This window comes from Mirounga angustirostris, unplaced genomic scaffold (assembly GCF_029215605.1).
Source record: "Mirounga angustirostris isolate CCGP_5_RB_7025 unplaced genomic scaffold, mMirAng1.0.hap1 SCAF_8, whole genome shotgun sequence".
NCBI classification, from domain to species: Eukaryota; Metazoa; Chordata; class Mammalia; order Carnivora; family Phocidae; genus Mirounga; species Mirounga angustirostris.
The window spans coordinates 63,559,487-63,581,255 of NW_026991716.1; the positions used below are offsets into that span (position 1 = coordinate 63,559,487).

Consider the following 21,769-nt stretch of genomic DNA (forward strand, 5'->3'; position numbering starts at 1 on the left):
TTAACATGTATGGTTTTCATTGTAGGACCCCAAGTCAAATTTGATCCAACAGTGGTTGTCAGAACAAAGTGATCTTGGCGTTGTTTCCAAAACTTTTCAATTGTCATCCCATCCAATACTTGGTGACTGGTCCATTCAAGTTCAAGTGAATGTGAGTATAAATGTATTTTTAGGGGGAATGCTAATATGATTTAAATAGGTCAGGTGGGGAAATATCTTCAAAGTCATTTGTTCAATGAACAGAAAAATGTTAATCTGAATATCTAGACAATTTAAGTGGTTTATTTTTAATTTACTGTGTTTATCAATGGGTCAACTTTCATTGTAACATATTAGAATTTTAGTCATTACTGCTTTTTTTCTGTAATACAATGTTTGAAGGTTAAAACATTGCCTTTTAGTGTAAAACTGATTAAATAATGTTCATTTTACTTATTTAGTGCATACGTTGAGTATTTTAAAACTAAGCAATGAATACATAGTTATTATTTGGCAGATTTCATGTCTCTGAATAATGACTCCTGATGAGATTGGACTAACCTACTTTATCTTTGTTTTAAAAAACAGTGGTTTTCGGAGGTGGGTGGGGGGGTGGGGTAACTGGGTGATGGGCATTAAGGAGGGCACTTGAAATAATGAGCACTGGGTGTTATATGCAGCTGATGAATCAGTAAATTCCACCTGTAACTAATAATACAGTATGTGTAAACTAAATTGAATTTACATAAAAAATTAAAAATAAAAACCACAGTGATTTTAAACAACCACACTAATTTTCTGTTCCCCAGTCCTCTTTCTCTCCAACTTCTCCACCTGCTTCCTTTGTTCACTGCCAACTTTTGTAGCTCTGAGACCTAACAGGGTAGGTGCACAACGCCCTCCTCTCTCTGCCCTAGGTTCTCTCCTGCATATCACTGTGTGATGTTAAAGACTCATTGAATATTTTCCCATTTTCTTTGGTATTTATTAAAAAATATATAAATGTATGAATAAAAGCTTTTAAAAATAGTTCTATTAAAGTAGCTTCTCACTGCTGACATTTTGGACGACAGCTCTTTGCTGTGGGCATTGTCAGGTGCACGGGAGGATGTTTAGCGGTATCTTTGCCCTCAACCCTCTAGATGCCAGGAGCAGCTTTCTCTTCCCTCCGATGTGACAAACACGCATGTCTACAGACATCATCAGTGTCCCCAGGGGAAAATACCCTCTCTCTCCACCATTGAGAACCACTTTATTAGAGGGAATAATCATTCATTAGCATACGACCTTAAGTGAGATAAAAGTACCAAGTGCTTCATCCATAAAAACTAAAAAAAAATTTTCCCCTTTAGTTAACACATTTTGGGGTGACATCCTAAAAGCAGAACTCGTCCCTCCTCACCAGTACGTGTTTTGAGCACCCACGTAAAGATGAAGAGCGCCGTCGGCCTGTGGAGAGGTGGTGCTGTGGAGGGAGACACGTGGGCAACAAGAAAATGTAGAGGGGTGCTCGGGGATTAGCGGGTGATGAGCCCTGAGGGGACCAGACATTTGTGCTTACAGAGGAGGAGGAGAGTGGATGTTTGGGAGACTTCAGAGAGAGAAAGCTGTGTGTAGAGGCGGGGAAAATGCAAGAGAGCCTCACAGGTCTCGGGGTGTGGGAGAAGTCTGGTGCTCCTGGCACGCGTGGAGAAGGATGGGAGTTGAAGATGAGGACGTATGCATGAGTTTGAGGGAGTTCAGGGTTTATTCTCAGTACCCACCTTTGCTTTCACCGTAAACTCTCCAGGATCAGTTGTTTGTTTATCCATCCGTCTGTCCATCTTTCCATCTGTCCCTCTGTTGAATATGTGGTGAGGGCTCATAGGGCAGTGGTGGATACAAGGAAGTAAACACGTGGAATCTCAGGGCTCATCACCCGCTAACCCCCGAGCACCCCTCTCTGTTCTTGAAGATCATCGTGTGCTGACAGGAAGAGTAGGATAAAAGCTGACTAACACGAGCGTGACAGAAAACCCAAGGCAGCACAGCAGCGGAGGAACTGCAAAGTGCTGAGTCAGTGAGGTCCAGCGGGTGCTTCTAAGGCTGCAGTCTCACTGGGACTAGCGTGGGATAAAGAGGGTTTATTTTAAGGACGAGCGCTGATGCTTTTGGGGACACGGTTCCCTCCGTCTCTTGTGGCCTGTGTCACTCTCCTCTCGTTCTTCTGCCAACCTTTAAATCCGAACCGGTTGCAGTGGCTAAATAACCAATATCTCAGAGCCCTACAAGCCAGCCTCTTCACCGGTGGCTGGCAAGCTGTGGACGGGCTCCCTTTGGGTCAGGTGTCCATTGTTGGCCCATTCAGAGGCACCTCTGCACACTGGCCAGGTGGGGTGGCAGCCTCCGAGAGGTTAGTTTGTTCAGTGAGTGGTGAACAGAATATGTACCAGAAGACAGAGGGCGATAGAATAGTGGAGAAAGACTTTGGAAGATAAGAGATCATAGGTTGGAAGATTTACAGGATTTCTCATGCTGTGGTTTGTGGACTCGACCTGTCATGTTGCTTTGGCAGGAAAAAAAGACAAGGAAATGTAGGTACTTACAAAATTCAAATCGTTGACAAGATTTGGCCTTTGCCCACATCTAAAGCCTTGTTAAATGCCACCCTTATCCTTGAACCCTATGCTTTAGACATATTATGTCCTTTAAGTTTCTTAAACTCACAGTTCTGTCTGATTCTGAGCCTTCCCCATGCTGTTCCCTCTGCCTGGAACACTCTTTTTCTGCTGTAATTCTAGAGGCTTGCTTTTGCCCTTTGGGCATCATCTAAAATGGCCTGATCCCTCTAGACATCCCCAGAGCACTCTGTGCTTCTCTTGGTTTATTCATGTCACTTTTAACTGGTGGTACCTAATAGACTGTGGTCTTTTGGGGCTTGTTTGCATCTGTATCTCAGTGACTTAGCACATGTTTTGTGCTTGAATATTAGTCAGTATTTATTATATGAGTGTATTAAAGCTCTATGATAATCATTTGTATTGAACTAAATATAATTTCTCCTTTTCCACATTCTGTAAAGCATCTTCGTCTTTTAGAAGACAAGCATATTGATCAGGTACTTATTATTGGTGATTTTTTTTCCCTCAGTTTTATTGAGGTACATTTGACAAATAAAATGATGGGATATTTTAAGTGTACAATGTGATTATTTGATATACATACACGTTATGAAAAGATTCCTTCCAGGTGATATAATGTAAAGGCACACACTAAGGGAAAATAAGCACTTTTATTTAAAAAAAAAAAAAAAAAAAAAAAAGTCCTTTAAAGGCCTCCAGGGGTCAGTATAATCAAAGAAATGTTATGGGACGCAAACCCAGACTCAGTCTTTGTCTCTGGTTTTTATCTTTCCTTGACTCCTGCATAGCATTCAAAGACTGTTTATCGGTTATTATTAAACTCTTTTTTTTCCCCCAGCAGTGAGTAATGACTATGGTGGAAATGTATTTATTATTTAAATAGTCCACCACGGTAAACTATATTTTCGTTTTTCTAAGGCACTGACCATTCTCAGTATAAGTCTCAGGGAGGAGAAAATACTTATTTCAGAAGAATGTTTGAAATTCCATTTGTTTCTAGAAAAAATATGGAATGATCCTAGTATTACACATATCAGAGCTTTGATTTGTAGTGACTGTGCAGATTATCAGCGTGGCATTCTTAAATCACCCTTTTTGCTAGGTCAGGAAAAGGATTCTTTAGGTACAGCAAACTTGGTGGGTTCCTTGGCATTTCTACAACTATAAAATATACGTTTATGTGAATGAGTCATTTACTATACGCTAACCTTTCTGGATTACTTACATTGCTTTTGACCTTCAAGTATTGGTTTTCACTTTCAGGATTTTTTTATAATGAGTAATTATTTTGATTTAGTAAGATTTCTAAGTTTTTGTTCTTATTTTTATCTTTTTATTGTGTAGCATATAATGGTAGAGCATAGTAAGTTCCTTATATATTCATAGACCTGCTTTTTTTACAACGCTAATTTAATTAAATTGCAAAGCTACTCTTGATGATGGTAACTCTTAAGCTCTTTTAAAATTAGTAAAATTTAGTAAGAGCACTGATTTTTTTAAAAAGATTTTAGGTATTTATTTGAGAGAGAGCCCAAGCTGGGGGAGCATCAGCCAGAGGGAGACGCAGGCTCCCCGCTGATCAGGGAGCCCAACGCGGGACTCGATCCCAGGACCCTGGGATCATGACCTGAGCCGAAGGCAGACGCTTAACTGACTGAGCCACCCAGGCATCCAAAAGCACTGATTTTTTATGTGTGCTACTTATGCATGTACTGAATTTGTATACCTGCCTGGAATGTGGATAGTTCTTTGCTGTGTTGGGGACTGTGCTTCTTCTCTTGAGAAGAATCACCATCCTTTCTACCTCTTCCAGCCTCCTGCCCCAACATCCTTTCTCCCTTAACTTCCAGGGGCACCGTGACCTCCCCTCAGAGGGAAGAAGTTTATTTTAGCTGTAATACCTCTTCATAGTAGTGTGTATTACAGAGTTGCTATATTTCAGGTACATTAGAGAACAAGTGGGGAGATGTGCTCCATTTTAATAATCATCTTACAACTATCCCTTGGGCAGATAACCTGTGAAAGTTAGACATTGCTTATATTTTCGTTTTTTTTGTAATGCTTCTCTAGGTGCCTTATCTCTCTAGGTATCTATCTCTTGACTGGTATCCTTGGCTTTCCCAAATAGTTGCATATTTTTTTTCATTTTTTAAAATTGTGGGAAAATATATGCGGAATTTACTATCTTAACTATTTTTGAGGGTACAGGCCAGGGGTATGAAATACATTCACATTGTTGTGCCTCTGTCACGGGGCTCCATCTCCTGAACTCTTTTCATCTGGCAGAACTGAAACTCTGTAACTAAACACTAACTCCCCAGTCCTCCTCTTCCCCAGCGGGGGGCAGTCATAGCTCTCCTTTCTGCCTCTATGAGTTTGACTATTCTAAGCACCTCATATGGGTGGAGTCATATAGTATTTGTCTTTTTGTGACTGGCTTATTTCACTTAGCGTAATAACCTCAAGGTTCATCCAGATGGTCGCACATGTCAGAATTTCCCTCCTTTTTAAGGCTGAAAAATATTCTATTGTATGTATATACCAGGATTCATTACAAATGGCCTTGCATCTCTGATTTAAAAATTGTATTCCAGTTACTAGAATACAAACAAATTGTATTCCTGGCTTAGAGGTTCTTTCAAAGAACTTCTAACATTGGTGTGTGTGAACACCAGGCTCCTAGAGCAGGGAGGGATCTGGCCATCCCAGCCCTCTCCCCGGGGGCGCCCACAGCCCCGAGTTCCAGGCCTCTGGGTGACCTAAGCATGGGCACTCATGTTCCTCTGAGAACCTGAAGGGAGATCGAGTCACAGAGGGAATCCTGCTCCATTGATAATTGGGCCCTTGCCCTTTTCCGCAGCGGGCGATGGAAGAGGGAAGCCTGTCTTCCCTTCCGGAGGAGTTCGTGCAGCTGAGTTGACCGCCTATGGCTGCACTTGCTAGAACCTACCAGTGGTTCTCTTTTTTTTCTTTTTTTAGATTTTTATTTATTCATTTGAGAGAGAATGAGCTGGGAGAGGGGCCGAGGGAGAGGGTGAAGCAGGCTCCCCGGTGGAGCTGGGAGCCTGATGTGGGGCTCGATCCCAAAACCCTGAGATCATGACCTGAGCTGAAAGCAGACACTTAACCAACTGAGCCACCCAGGCGCCTGCCTACCAGTGGTTCTTAAACAGCCGTGTGCCTAAGAACCAACTGACTGGGGAGCTTATTTGAGATGCCGAGTTTGGGCCCCGCCCCCAGATCACAAGTCAGTATTGCTGGCTTGGGACCTAAGAATTTACATTTTAAATAAGCACTCTGGGAAATTCCATTTGTCTTCTGGACCACATCTTGAGAAGTGGTGATTTCTGTCCTTGGCCAGGCAGCCTTACTTTCTATCCAATCTGCTGAGAGGCAGAGTCAGGTGGTATACAAGGCACGGAACGGGAGACAGGCCCCCGACCCATTCTTTAATTCCCTAGTGGGGAGACTCTGAGCTATTGACTTTGACTCTAGGTAACTAGCCCTTAGAGCTGGCACCCTAGCTTAACCATAACAGATTTTTGGGGAAAAGCTGTGTTTTTACAACAGTATCTCTGGTGATTTAGATGCATAGCCAGCAGGGAAACCACCAAATGAGGCATATCTTGTGGTCTCTTTGAGCTGCAGTTTCTCAGCCCTTGTGTCTCCCTGAGGCAGTGTTGGGGTGGGGACAAGAAGGAGAGGGTGAGAGCTCAGTAGTCGAGGCTGGGAATCAGTCTTCTGCAGCCCTGTCTAATACATGTGCGTGTGTCCAGTTGTTACAGAATTCAGAAGCAGTCTGCCTTAGTCGCTCCTTTGTTCATAGCAGTTGCGTCCATTCTTTTGAGTTACTTGTTGTGCAAGGTTAGCAAGGGTTGCTAGCAGCATCTCACGGCTTTTCATAGCCTTGCAGGGTGCTCCTTATCTTTCCAGCCCTGCTGACTAGAGGCTGCCTGGCTCAGTTTGCTTCGGTTGGAGCCGTTTGTCCTAGGAGCACATCTTTGTTTGGACAGTTCCTGTCCTTGAAGTTCTCTGCAAGTAGCATCTGGTGACCCCTCCCCTGGCTTGTGCTGACAGCTGAACAGAAAGCATGGAGGTCAGAAAACAGTGGCATCCTCTGGAATGTGGACGGAGCTTCCAGAATACTGTCACTAGCCTCCGCTTGAAGGAAGACTGCTTTTTTTTTTTGGGAAACACTTCAAGTTCTTCAAGTGTGCAGGGAGAAGGGGAGGGAGGAGGGGAGTTGGTTTGAGGATTTTGATTTCTTACAGCAGCAACTGACAGAGGTGAGCACTTCGTTCTGCATTCTTCCATGGGCCCTGATACACACCATCTCTACTGCAGCACTTACTGCTCAGGGTAGCTGTTTCCTTGTATTGTGGCCAAACGTAAATAACGTAAAATTTACCATTGTAGCCATTTTTAAGTGTATAGTGTTCAGTGGCATCAAGTACATTTACATCCATCACCACCACCAATTTCCAGAATTTGTTTCATCTTTCCAAACTGTGATCAGGGTAGTTTTTAAAAATATGACTGCCTTATTTATTAGACTGTGAGTTCCTTGAAGATAGGAGTTCTATTTTATTAATTTTCATGTTTATTCTGTCTAATAGAGTATCTGACCTGTTGCGGGAACTCGTTCATGCTTGTGGGCTGAAAGAATGAGTGAATGAATGGTTTCTCCTAGGCTATTGCCATTGGTTATTATCCTTTGCTGCTTTTTTTTTTTTTTTAAGATTTTATTTATTTATTTGAAAGAGAGAGAGAGAAAGGGAGAGCGCGCACAAGCATGAGCAGAGGCAGGGGGAAAGGGAGAAGCAGACTCCCTGCTGAGCAGGGAGCCCGAAGTGGGACTTGATCCCGGGACCCTGGGATCATGACCTGAGCCAACGGCAGGCGCTTAACCGACTGAGCCACCCAGATGCCCAGTGGTATGCATTTTAATTGCTGGACTCCAACCTAATTTTTTCGAGGAGTTCCTTGTCTTGTTCTTCCCCGCCAAAAGCTACCCTAGGAGTACTCTTCCTTTCAAGTGTGTCTTACCTACTGCTCTCTTCAGGTACCTCTTTTTGGCATCAGGCAGAAACTCTGGGATCAGACATTAGCATCAGTGAAATGGAGGATCTCAGGAGACTGTCAGCACGTAGCAAGGTTACCCAGACCCATCTCTTCATTTTATGGAGGAGGAACTGGAGAGAAGTTGATGTGACCTGGTTAGGTTTACATGGTGTTACGGTAGCATCAGGGCTAGAAGCTAGATCTCCTGACACTTCCAGCTGTAGAACATTAAATTATTTAATATGTGCAGCAATTGCTATTTAAAGATGGTCACCTTTTTGGTTGACTTTAGATGTCAGCAGAGCTTGCTGTATGCATTGGTGGAGAAGATGTTCACCTCTGTGACAAGATTCAAGGGTGCCATACAATCACTCCCTCACACATTGGCTTGTTTTCTTTTTTTGGCTTTTTAAGTTTTTATTTTAATTCAGTTAGTTAACATAAAGTGTAATACTAGTTTCAGATGTACGATATGGCAAGTCAACACTTCCATACATCACCCTGTGCTCATCACAAGTGCCATCCTTAATCCCTATCCCCTATTTCCTCCATCCCCCATCCCCCTCCCCTCTGGTAACCATCAGTTTGTTCTCTAAAGTTAAGAGTCTGTTTTTTGGTTTCTCTCTCTCTCTCTCTCTTTTTTCCTTTGCTCATTTGTTTTGTTTCTTAAATTCCACATGTGAGTGAAATCATATGGTATTTGTCTTTCTCTGGCCGATTTATTTTGCTTTAGCATTATACTCTCTAGCTCCATCCATGTTGTTGGGAATGGCAAGATTTCATCTTTTTTTATGGCTGAATAATATTCCACTATATACGTGTGTATGTATATATATGCCATATATATATTTGCCACATCTTCTTTACCCATTCATCAGTTGATGGACACTTAGGCTGCTTCCATAGTTTGGCTATTGTAAAAATACCGCTATAAACATTGGGGTGCATGTATTTCTTTGAATTAGTACTTTTGTATCCTTTGGGTAAATACCCAGGAGTGTGATTGCTAGATCATAGGGTAGTTCTATTTTTTAACTTTTTGAGGACTCTCCATACTGTTCTCCAGAGTGGCTGTACCAGTTTGCATTCCCACCGACAGTGCACGAGTTTTCGTTTTTCTCCACATCCTTGCCAATACCTGCTGTTTCTTGTGTTGTTGATTTTAGCTATTCTGACAGGTGTGAGGTGATATCTCATTGTGTCTTTATTTGCATTTCCCTGATGGTAAGTGATGATGAACATCTTTTCATGTGTCTGTTGGCCATCTGTATGTCTTCTTGGGAGAAATGTCTATTCATGTCTTCTGCCCATTTTTAATCAGATTACTTGTTTTTTGAGTGTTGAGTTTGAAGTTCTTTATATATTTTGGATACTAACCTTTTATCAGATATGTCATTTGCAAATCCCTTCTTCCATTCAGTAGGTTGCCTTTTAGTTTTGTTGATTCTTTTCCTTCACTGTGCAGAAGCCTTTTATTTTGATGTAGTTCCAATAGTTTATTTTTGCTTTTGTTTCCCTTGCCTCAGGAAACATATCTAGAAAGAAGTTGATATGGATGTCAAAGAGGTTACTGCCAGTGTTCTCTTCTAAAGATTTATTTATTTATTTATTTGAGAGAAAAAGAGAGAGTGAGAGAGCACGTGGGGTTGAGGGGCAGAGGGAGAGGGAGAGAGAGAATCTCAAGCAACAACTCCCCACTGCGCGGGAAGCCCTATGTGGGCCTTGGTCCCACGACCCTGAGCTCATGACCTGAGCCGAAATCAAGAGTCCGACGCTTAACCGCCTGAGTCACCCAGGTGCCCCTGCCTATGTTCTCTTCTAGGGTTTTTATGCTTTAGGTCTCATATTTAGGTCTTTAATCCATTTCAAATTTGTTTTTGTGTATGGTGTAAGAAAGTGGTCAAGTTTCATTCTTTTGCATGTAGCTGTCCAGTGTTCCCAACACCATTTGTTGAAGAGACTGTCTTTTTTCCATTGGATATTCTTTCCTGCTTTGTCAAAGATTAGCTGTGAGTGTATTTCTCTTCTGTTTTATTGATCTATGTGTCTGTTTTTGTGCCAATACGCAGTGTACCAAATTGTTGTATCTTATAGTTCAACATCAAAAACAGTAACTTTACATTGATAGGATGTGTGTGTATAGTTGTGTAAGATGCTTAGTTTTCGATGACAGAAGGAGTTTTGGAAAATTACAGCTCACTGGACTCTGCTAGTGGCAGCTCTGGTACCAGGGTGGGTCACTACAATGAATACTGTGTCCCTGGGTGGAGTGAGAAAAGGAGAAATGAGCAAGAAATGGAATTATTTTGCCTCAAGGGTAACTTTCCCATTCAATACAAAGTTGTAGCTACACTTCTGCTTTTTCCTCTTGCTTGAGATAGGTGCCCAAAAGGGGGGTCATGTGGCATATCTTTAAAAACTTTTTTTTATTATTTTCTGTAGAAACAGGGTTAAGTGGATGATTTTTGTTTGTTTGTTTGCTTGTTTTAAAGAGAGTGTGCTTCTAGTTAGCACTTTCCTGCTAAGGAAACCAGTTTGTCTGTTGTATAATACAGCATAATATTTGTACTGCAAGTGGAGAAACGTCTTAGGAGTATACATGTGCTTGTGGCATTGGGTGTCTGGTCCACCATCCTTTAACTGGAGTCTTATATGGTCTGTGTCTTGGTTATTGGTTAGATCCATTTTCCCCAAGTCCTATTACTATGAGTAACTATCAGGTATAGAACAACTTAAGTTCTGCTTTAGTTCCAGTCTTTATGAGTACCAGAATATTTGTCATTCTTTCTAATGAGAGAAGGGATTCAGGAAAATGCTGTCTCATGGGGGAGATTCTGGCCCCTCCCTCCTAACTCTCAGTAGATAATCTTTCTTTCTACTTCATAAGCAAAACAGAATTTGTCAGATAGGAATTTATTTAAATTCCTCTGCCAGACCTACATGTCTACCTGTGTGTGCGCCCATCTCAGGGTCATCCTCTTTCCAGAAAAGATTTAATTCTTCATCTCTAAGACCAAAACCTCAACCTCTTTCCTGGCTTCTCCCTTCTACTTTCTCAGAAATCTTACAATATTAATGATCTCTTCTGTCTCCTGAATCTTCAACCTGGATCTTTCTCTCTCTCTCCCCCTCTCCTGGATCTTTCCACAAAATCTAGTCTGTTCAAATCTCTCACATGAATAAGGGGAGGGGAGAGAGAGAGAGACAGAGAGAGAGAGAGAAATTGGGAGAGAGAGAGATTGGGAAGGGTCACTAAACTCTCTGATCCTAGTTTCTCTGCCAGTAACTTCATTTTCTTTGTCTTTCCCATTCTAGCCAATCCTTTAAAAAAAGGTTGTCTAATCTCTGTGCCTCCCACCTCCTCAACTCATTCCAGTTTGGCACTTAGGTTTCTTTCTACTGGTTTGCTAGTCTGGATTCTTCTCCTTATCTTGTTTTGTCATTTATTCTTTCTTACATATGGGCATATCATAAGGTTTGGCTTTAAGTTTCTTTCATTTCTCACTCTAGACCACGTCATCCATAGATATGGTTGTATTTTCCTTCTTTTTTTTTTTTTTTTTTTTTTTTTTTTAGATTTTATTTATTTATTCATGAGAGACAGAGAGAGAGAGGCAGAGGGAGAAGCAGGCTCCCAAGGAGCAGGAAGCCCGATGCGGGACTCGATCCCAGGACCCTGAGATCATGACCTGAGCCGAAGGCAGACGCTCAACCATCTGAGCCACCCAGGCACCCTGTATTTTCCTTCTATACATTAATGACTTTCAGATTTGTCTGAGAGAATCCAGACCTCTGTGTTCTAGACCTTTATAATCACCTGCCTACTTGACATCTCTACTTGGATGTTTTAAAGGCTTCCTGAACTCTTCATGTCTGATATCATTCTTATAATCTTCCCTCACCACATCTCCAGCATTCTCCAGTATTCTCTAGCTTATTGAATTACTCTACCATCCATCCAGTTGTGCAAGCTGGTAACCTTGGCGTTTTCTTGACATCTCATGCTCTTTCACCACCCTCACCCAGACCTTCACCAATTCCCATAGATTGTATCCTTAAATATATTTCAAATCTATCTACTTCTACTTCTCTTTATTTCCACCTCTACCTTTTTTGTCCAGGCCATCCTCATATTTTCCCTAGATATTTGCCATGTCTCTTAATGCATGTCCCTAAATTTGCTGTTTTCCCCTTTCAATCAGTTCCCTACACAGCAGCGAAAGTAATCTAAACATTAAACTGGATCATGTTCTTCCTCAGCTTAAAACTCTCCACAGGCTTTCCATTGCCCTCAGAATAAAATTCGTATATTTCACCATGGCCTACACAAGGCCCTGCTCTTGACTACTTTTCCAGCCTCATCTTCACAATTCATAATTCCCTATAAATGTAATTCACAGCTTTTATCATTGTCTATAATTATATATTCATGTGTGTGATTATTTGATAAATGTCTTCTTTCCACTAGATTAAAAGCCCTATCCTGGGGAAGTGTATCTCCATCAATGAACACAATGCTAAGTGCACTTAGGTGCGATACTTCTCTGTTGAAGGATGAATGAATGAATGCGTTTGTTCTGTTTGGGCTGCCGTTCTGTTTCTGATTCAGTAGCTCTGGAGTGGGAACTGGGCATCTCTGCTTATTGAATCTACCACAGTTGATCCTGATGTCTGGGCTGAAACAACCCCTAGAGAAATATGTTGCAACTGCCCTGTGACCACAGATGTTTAGACTCTAAACAGGAAAGGAAAGGACAATGTGAATGTTAACAAACATTTCCGTTCTTTTGCATATCTATCATTTCTCCAAGTAGGTCAATATACATCCACTGACACTCTTGTGGATGGTATTTTCATTGTGATTTCTTGATAATTTTTAAGTTCTTTGCCAATTTTATGGTAAAGATGAAAGAGGGAAAAAGATGGGATATTACAGGGCGCCTGGGTGGCTCAGTTGGTTGAGCGACTGCCTTCGGCTCGGGTCATGATCCTGGAGTCCCGGGATCGAGTCCCGCATCGGGCTCCCTGCTCGGTGGAGAGCCTGCTTCTGCCTCTCTCTCTCTGCCTGCCTCTCTGCCTACTTGTGCTTTCTCTCTGTGTGTCAAATAAATAAATAAAATCTTAAAAAAAAAAAAAAAAGATGGGATATTACACAATTACTGTACTGTAGGTATTAAGGTTAAGCATAGGAAAATTAGTAGGCATCTGAATAAAACTAAAAATAGGGAATTTTCCTACTGCATGTTAGGTGGGAAGAAACAGCAGTCAGTAAACATCTAAAGATGATAAGACACAGACCCTACTTTCAAGGAACTTACAGTCAGGGAAGGCTTCATGGAATGAGTGCAAAGAGCATTAGATTGGGAGTTACATGACGTGGGGCGTTATGCTGTAGTCGAGGGACTGTTGACAAGTCGTGTCAGCTCTGGATCTGTTTCCTGAGCTGTAATATAAGGGGATTGGGGCAGAGGACTTGTAAGCCTCTTCATGCCTTTAAAATTCCATGCTTCAACTACCTGGAGGTGGAGGGCACTGTAGGGCTCAGATGGGGACCTTGGGGGTAGAGGTGGAATGAGGTTTGGAGCTAGGTGAAAGTGGTAGAGTTGGGAGCAGGCACTTGCCTGGAGTGTAGGTCCTGCAGGGAGTAATAGTCAAAGAGAATGTTGGAAGAGTGTGTGGGTCGAGCTGTGGAACATATTGGATATCAGGCTCATGTTTTAGATTTCGTTTTGTGGACAGTGAGGGGGCTCTAAAAACTTTATTTTTCTTTGAATGTTGTTAATGTCATAAATTTCATATAAGACTTCTGAGGACAAAGAAAGCAAAAATTGTATGTGAATGAGTCTCTCATTATAAAAGATATAAAAATTACACTTTTATTATTTTCCTCTGATTATACAAGTAATGCATGCTTAATGTAAAAACACCAAAACATTATTCAGTAGACAGAAGGACATGCTTACAAGAAAACCCTGGACAAAAAAATGTCATCAATACTTGTTGTCTTATTGATTTTTATAGTATGACATGATTGCAATAGTATTTTAGGAAGATCATAGCACATGGGGTGATTAAAAGGAGAGGAACTGAAGTCAGGGAGATGGCCAAGGGGTTAGTATCATTGCTTCGCAAATACAGCCTACCTTCTGTGTTAGGTTATAATAGTCTAGTCTGAAGGTAATAGAGGGTTGCTTTAGGGGAGCGGCACAAACTAAGGAGAAATGGGTGAATTCTAGAGACACTTTAAAGGAAGATTCATCAGGTTTAGGGACTGATTGGATCATGATTGTGAAAGGGAGAAAGAGGAGTAAAAGGTGTTAAATTAACGAAAGAAGGCCATTAGACCGATGTGGCTCTATTCCCATGGCGGACTACTTAAGCAAACCAAAATCTAAGTCTGTAACTCCCTCAAGGATACAAAATCAAAATGCTAGGGATAACCAGTCACGAACAGCCAACTAGGGTTTAAGTTACAGCCAGTCAATAATTTCCTTACTTTTTTCTGCCTTTTCTCTATCAAAGTTTCTCCCTGAGCTCCTGTTGGTAGAGCATGCCTGACCCCTTGCAGTTCAGGACTGCCCAATGCCAACTGATTTTTGTTCACATAAACTCTTTAAAATTTTTAATGTGCTTCAGCTTACCTTTTGACAAGGTGACTCTGGGATTTCACGTGTGGTCTCTGGGAGAATCACCCATTACAAGGGAAGTCAGGGCCGGAAATTTGGTTTAGGGGAGAGAGATGGGCAGGCTGATCAGAGGGAACTCAGTACATTTAGCAGCTAAACAGAGGAGCCAACCAAAGCAACAGAGAATGAACAGCCAGGTTTGGAATGAGAGAACCAAGAGAGTTCAGGCACAGAGCAAAGGAGAAGGGATTTAGAGAGGGTGGCCACAGTGTTAGGTGCTGCAGAGGACTCCAGGAGAACCAGGCCTAGGAGAGAGGCCACGGGCAATTAGCAGAGGCAAGCAGCCACTTACTGAGCACCCTTCCAGGCCAGTGACATGGTAGAGGCAGAGTCCAGGTGCAGGGCCAATAAAGAGTATAGACAGCTCCTTTAAAACTTTAGTTTCTAAGGAGAGAATTAACATAGTATGTTGTGGGGACAGCAGCAAAAATACCATATGATTTCATTCATATTATGGAAAGGTAGACATTTGTGGAAGAGTCGAGAAATCTAACCATTACGGTTCTAGTGGGAAAAGAAGAGTCAGAATTGTCGATATCCTCTGCATCCCCAGCCTTTCTTAACATGAACAGTTGGTCAGTTTGGTGTGCCCAGTTATTTGTGTGGGACTGTGAGGTTGAGCACGTATAACTGAAAGGTGCAATACGAAAACCACAGCATTATTCTTTTGCCATTTAGTCCTATTCTTTGGGACCAGTTCTTCCCTATTACTTGGTTGAAATGTAGGGCAAATCCCACTATCTTCCTGGTTATTTTTTGGTAATAAATGTTCTGTCATTTTTGGTTATATTTACACACAAAGAAGAGTCTATGTTCAATAGCTAATATGTCCAGCCCAATAAAGTCAAGTGCTATCTTCTAGGTTGGGTCTTTTCTGGTCTGACTGCCTCTCTCTGGCTCACCAAGCTGTGTTTGACAACTCCAGGATTGAATGGGGTGGAGGGAAGAGAGGCAAGGGGTAAAAAAATCCTACTTGATGTATAAGGACAAGTCATATCGATTTGCCAATATATGTCCTACAAAAATGGCAATTTAATACGGTTCAACGTCACTTATGAAAGAAATCGAAGAGGACACAAAGACATGGAAAGACATTCCATGCTCATGGATCGGAAGAACAAACATTGTTAAAATGTCTATACTGCCCAAAGCAATCTACACATTTAATGCAATCCCTATCAAAATACCACCAGCATTTTTCACAGAGCTGGAACAAACAGTCCTAAAATGTGTATGGAACCACAAAAGACCCCGAATAACTAGAGCAATCCTGAAAAAGAAAAACAAAGCTGGAGGTATCATAATTCTGGACTTCAAGCTATATTACAGAGCTGTAGTCATCAAGACAGTATGGTGCTGGCACAAAAACAGACACGTAGATGAAATAGATCAGAATAGAAAATCTGGAAATGGACCCACACTATATGGTCAACTAGTTTGAGACAAAGCAGGAAAGAATATCCAGTGGTAAAAGGACAGTCTCTTCAACAAATGGTGTTGGGAAAACTGGACAGCTACATGCTGATGAATGAAACTGGACCACTTTCTTACACCATACACAAAAATAAGTTCAAAATGGATGAAAGACCTAGACAGGAGATAGAAAACCATCAAAATCCTAGAGGAGAATACAGGCAGAAACCTCTGTGACCTTGGCCATAGCAACCTCTTACTAGACACGTCACCAGAGGCAAGGGAAACAAAAGCAAAAATGAACTGTTGGGACTTCATCAAGATAAAAAGCTTCACAGAGAAGGAAACAGTCAACAAAACTATAAGGAGCCTACAGAATGGGAGAAGATATTTGCAAATGACATATCTGATAAAGGGTTAGTATCCAAAATCTATAAAGAATTTATCCAACTCAACACCCGAAAAACAAATAATCCAGTCAAGAAATGGGCAGAAGACATGAATAGACGTTTTCCCAAAGAAGACATCCAGATGGCCAACAGACAAATGAAAAGATGCTCAACATCTCTCATCATCAGGGAAATAACAAATCAAAGCCACTATAAGATACCACCTCACACCAGTCAGAATGACTAAAATTAACAACATAGGAAACAACAGATGCTGGTGAGGATGTGGATAAAGGGAAACCCTCTTACATTGTTGGTGGGAATGCAAACTGGTGCAGCCACTCTGGAGAACCGTATGGAGGTTCCTCAAAAAGTTAAAAATAGAACTACCTCGGGGTGCCTGGGTGGCTCAGTCGTTAAGTGTCTGCCTTCGGCTTGAATCATGATCCCAGGGTCCTGGAATCGAACCCCACATCGGGCTCCCTGCTCAGTGAGAAGCCTGCTTCTCCCTCTCCCACTCCCCCTGCTTGTGTTCCTTCTCTCGCTCTCTCTCTCTGTCAAATAAGTAAATAAAATCTTAAAAATAAAGTAGAACTACCTTCTGATCCAGCATTGCACTATGAGGTATTTACCCAAAAGATACAAAAATACAGATTCAAAAGGATACATGCACCCCAGTGTTTAGAGCAGCATTATCAACAATAGGCAAACTATGGAAAGAGCCCCAAATGTCCATCTACTAATGAATGGATACAGAAGATGTGGTTATTTATATACATATATATGTATGTGTGTGTGTGTGTATTACTCAGCCATCAAAAAGAATGAAATCTTAACGATTTGCAATGATGTGGATGGAGCTAGAGCGTATTATGCTAAGCGAGATAAGTCAGTCAGAGAAAGAGACTGATTGAATTTAAGAACAAAACAGATGAACATATGGGAAGAGGTGGGGGAAGAGAGAGGAAAACAAACCATGAGAGAGTCTTAATGACAGAGAACAAACTGAGGGTGGGATGGAGGGATGTGGTGGGGGGATGGGCGAGATGGGTGATGCGTAGTAAAGAGGGCACTTGTGATGAGTACTGCGTGTTGTATGTAAGTGATGAATCACTGAATTCTACTCCTGAGACCACTATTACACTGTATGTTAACTTACCAGAATTTAAATAAAAAATCGCAGAAAAATATGGTTCAGTGTAATACTGTTGTCATCTGGCATTAGAGCTCTCTGGGCTTGGCAGGCATTTAAAACTAACAGCTTTCCTTCATAAAGCTCTTCGGTGGGTTCTTTGGAGCACTGCTACCATTGCTAGGAGGCTTCACATTCAGTGTCTTTGATGCTTTTGAATCTGTCTCCTCCTCTGGCAGCTCTTAACTTTGTCTTCAGCACCTGGGCATCTACAGTTAACTCCAGCTTCCCCCTCCAGACGTGCTCCCCTTCTGGAGGCTATTTTTTTTTTTTTTTTAAAGATTTTATTTATTTATTTGAGAGAAAGAGTGAGAGAGAGAAAGAGCACAAGAGGGGGGAGTGGGAGAGAGAGAAGCAGACCCCCCGCTGAGCAGGGAGCCCGATGCGGGACTCGATCCCGGGACTCCAGGATCATGACCTGAGCCGAAGGCAGTCGCTTAACCAACTGAGCCACCCAGGCGCCCCGAGGCTATTTTTGATCAGGATAGAAGACAGCCCCATGCCGGCTCCCTCTTCTTTTGCATATACAGTTGAGGGAAAATACTTATCCTTCCTTTGCTTCTTGCAACTGAGTGGGCACAGACCACTCTCAGTGCAGCACTGTGTCTTAGCTTAGCTGTCTGACACCTGGCCAATACCAGTATTTTGCTCTTAGATTGTTCAGGCATGTCAAGTGCCTGCCTAAAGTCACTGATGTGTGAAAGCACATCAAAAGCTTTCTCCTAAAATTCCTTTCTAGTTTATTTCCATCTTGACCTTTTTGGTTAAGAGTTGCAAAGCTGGTTTTTGGAAACCTTCTTTGTAAGTCCTGTGTGCTTGGGAATGTGAATGTAGTTGGCATCTACTGTCTTGGGGGACAGAGCCAAAACGGAGTCTGAAATAATTCCATATTTGTTATGTGTGGATTTAAAAAGTTCAGTGCCTTTCTTAATCTTTAAATACAAATTAAATCCAGACACTGGAGATAAGTGCTGAAGCAGACTTTTGGGAAATTGAAACGATCATGAATGAACATAAATGTGTAAGCAAAAATCTACCCAGCACCTTAGTTCTGTTTCTGGCATTTCTTTTTACTCCAGAAGCAAGAGTTAAAAGAAGCTGACCTGCATTTTACAATATATATATTTTAAGTGGTCATGTAGTGTGCCATAGTCCTTCAAGTTTATTAAAAATAGAAATTCTCTCAAGAGTTGGATGGCTTCGTGGTTAGCGAAGAGAAATTCTGTAACTGGAATAGATGTTTTTAGCAATTCACATGTCTTTAATTTGCATCCAGTCATAGCATATTTTTTAGGAACTAGTCAAAGTAGTGTATTTTCTCTTTTCTCTTTCATTTGATCGATGTTTGTAACATATACCGTCACAATGAACTGTTGATTTAGGGATAAGGGGAATAAAGAAATTACAGAGATTACTGAGAATACCTCCTGGTTCGTCTTTTCCATTTCTCCTTTAGAATTTGTTTTGAAAGTCTCATTGAGACAGGCTTCCATCTCACACGAATGAAGAGGGAATGTATGTGCTAAGAGCAGGCTTTGTAAGGGAGCGCTTTCCCCGTGGAAGAGTGACCACTTGGGACAAGCAGAACTCAGAAGATGTTGATGAGTCATGTATTCTTGCACCTGGAAAGATGTTGGCTTAAAAGACATGCTGCTCAAGTATTGACTCTTTCAGGTCAGCCTTCCTCTTCAGTTGCTGGCAGAGTGAATGAGCACAAACTGTATTTGATGAGCTAGAATAATCATGAAAACTCACTTTGAGGCCAGTTGTTTCTGTGTAACTGAAGGAAAATTGTTTAGCAAATGAAATTGTGCTTCCTACAAAAGCGCCGTGTGTGGTTTTTTTTTCTTTTTCTTTTTCTTTCTTCTCCATGGTTTTAGTTAAGGTTAGTCAATTTAGTTCAGCTAGAGTTAACATAGAACAATTTGGAAATACATTTTATTTTTTAGATCAGGTTTCAGCAAACCACAGCCTAAAGGCCCAATCCAGCCTAACATCTACATCTGTTTTTGTAAATAAAGTTTTACTGGAACACACTCAGTCTCATTTACCAGTTGTCTCAGTGCAGAGTTGAATAGTTGCAACAGGGACCATATGGGCTTGCAAAGCCTGAAATATTTACTGTCTGGTCCTTTATAGAAAACCTTAGGTACTTGCTAAGACTTATGGAAGTATTCAGTATCGGTATTTTTATGGTTATATATATCACATAAATTGCTACTAATTCTCTGAATTATTATTAGTTTCAAGTCTTTCAATATCTTCTACCATTCCTGATTGTATGTTTTGTAAAAATATTTAATAAAAATTACTGAACTCATTGTGGAAATTGGTATGACCTGATTGCCTACTGGATAATATGTTGAAAATTACAAAACTCATTTCTGTTTTTCAAACCCATTGGAAAGTAAAATTATTTATTTATTTATTTATTTATTTATTTATTTATTTATTTATTTATAATTTTTGTTATTTATTACCATTTTCTTCTTACTGTTCCAGCTTTTTTTCTGACTGTATTCTTTTTAAAATTTTTTTTAATTAATTAATTTTTTATTCTTATGTTAATCCCCATACATTACATCATTAGTTTTAGATGAAGTGTTCCATGATTCATTGTTTGTTCATAACACCCAGTGCTCCATGCAGAATGTGCCCTCCTCAATACCCACCACCAGGCTAACCCATCCTCCCACCCCCCTCCCCTCTAGAACCCTGTTTGTTTTTCAGAGTCCATCGTCTCTCATGGTTCGTCTACCCCTCCGATTTCCCTCCCTTCATTCTTCCCCTCCCGCTACCTTCTTCTTCTTCTTTTTTTTTTTCTTAACATATATTGCATTATTTGTTTCAGAGGTACAGATCTGAGATTCAACAGTCTTGCACAATTCACAGCGCTTACCAGAGCACATACCCTCCCCAGTGTCTATCACCCAGTCACCCCATCCCTCCCACCCCACCCCCCACTCCAGCAACCCTCAGTTTGTTTCCTGCAATTAAGAATTCCTCATATCAGTGAGATCATATGATACATGTCTTTCTCTGTTTGACTTATTTCACTCAACATAATACCCTCCAGTTCCATCCACGTCGTTGCAAATGGCAAGATCTCATTCCGTTTGATGGCTGCATAATATTCCATTGTAGATATATACCACATCTTCTTTATCCATTCATCTGTCGATGGACATCTTGGCTCTTTCCACAGTTTGGCTATTGTGGACATTGCTGCTATAAACATCGGGGTGCACATACCCTTTGGATCCCTACTTTTGTATCTTTGGGGTAAATACCCAGTAGTGCAATTGCTGGATCATGGGGTAGCTCTATTTTCAACTTTTTGAGGAACCTCCATACAGTTTTTCAGAGTGGCTGCACCAGCTTGCATTCCCACCAACAGTGTAGGAGGGTTCCCCTTTCTCTGCATCCCCGCCAACATCTGTCGTTTCCTGACTTGTTAATTTTAGCCATTCTGACTGGTGTGAGGTGGTATCTCATTGAGGTTTTGATTTGGATTTCCCTGATGCCGAGCAATATTGAGCACTTTTTCATGTGTCTGTTGGCCATTTGGATGTCTTCTTTGGAAAAATGTCTGTTCATGTCTTCTGCCCATTTCTTGATTGGATTCTTTGTTCTTTGGGTGTTGAGTTTGATGAGTTCTTTATAGATTTTGGATACTAGCCCTTTATCTGATATGTCATTTGCAAATATCTTCTCCCATTCTGTCGGTTGTCTTTTGGTTTTGTTGACTGTTTCCTTTGCTTTGCAAAAGCTTTTTATCTTGATGAAGTCCCAATAGTTCATTTTTGCCCTTGTTTCCCTTGCCTTTGGCGATGTTTCTAGGAAGAAGTTGCTTCGGCTGAGGTCAAAGAGGTTGCTGCCTGTGTTCTCCTTTAGGATTTTGATGGACTCCTGTCTCACATTGAGGTCTTTCAACCATTTGGAGTCTATTTTTGTGTGTGGTGTAAGGAAATGGTCCAGTTTCATTCTTCTGCATGTGGCTATCCAATTTTCCCAACACCATTTGTTGAAGAGACTGTCTTTGTTCCATTGGACCTTCTTTCCTGCTTTGTCAAAGATGAGTTGACCATAGAGTTGAGGGTCCATTTCTGGGCTCTCTATTCTGTACCATTGATCTATGTGTCTGTTTTTGTGCCAGTACCATGCTGTCTTGATGATTACAGCTTTGTAATAGAGCTGGAAGTCCGGAATTGTGATGCCGCCAGCTTTGCTTTTCTTTTTCCACGTTCCTCTGGCTATTCGGGGTCTTTTCTGGTTCCATACAAATTTTAGGATGATTTGTTCCATTTCTTTGAAAAAAGTGGATGGTATTTTGATGGGGATTGCACTGAATGTGTAGATTGCTCTAGGAAGCATTGACATCTTCACAATATTTGTTCTTCCAATCCATGAGCATGGAACGTTTTTCCA

At 41.2% G+C, this 21,769-nt stretch overlaps 1 protein-coding gene across 1 annotated transcript in view; it reads left to right on the forward strand.

Annotated features, from left to right (window-relative positions):
- CD109 (CD109 molecule) overlaps positions 1 to 21,769 on the forward strand; it is a 138,431-nt gene that overhangs the window by 35,287 nt on the left and 81,375 nt on the right. Inside the window, exon 5 of the mRNA XM_045867091.3 lies at positions 26 to 151. Within this exon, the coding sequence (XP_045723047.1) occupies positions 26 to 151 (126 nt within the window). The remainder of the gene's footprint in view (positions 1 to 25; positions 152 to 21,769) is intronic.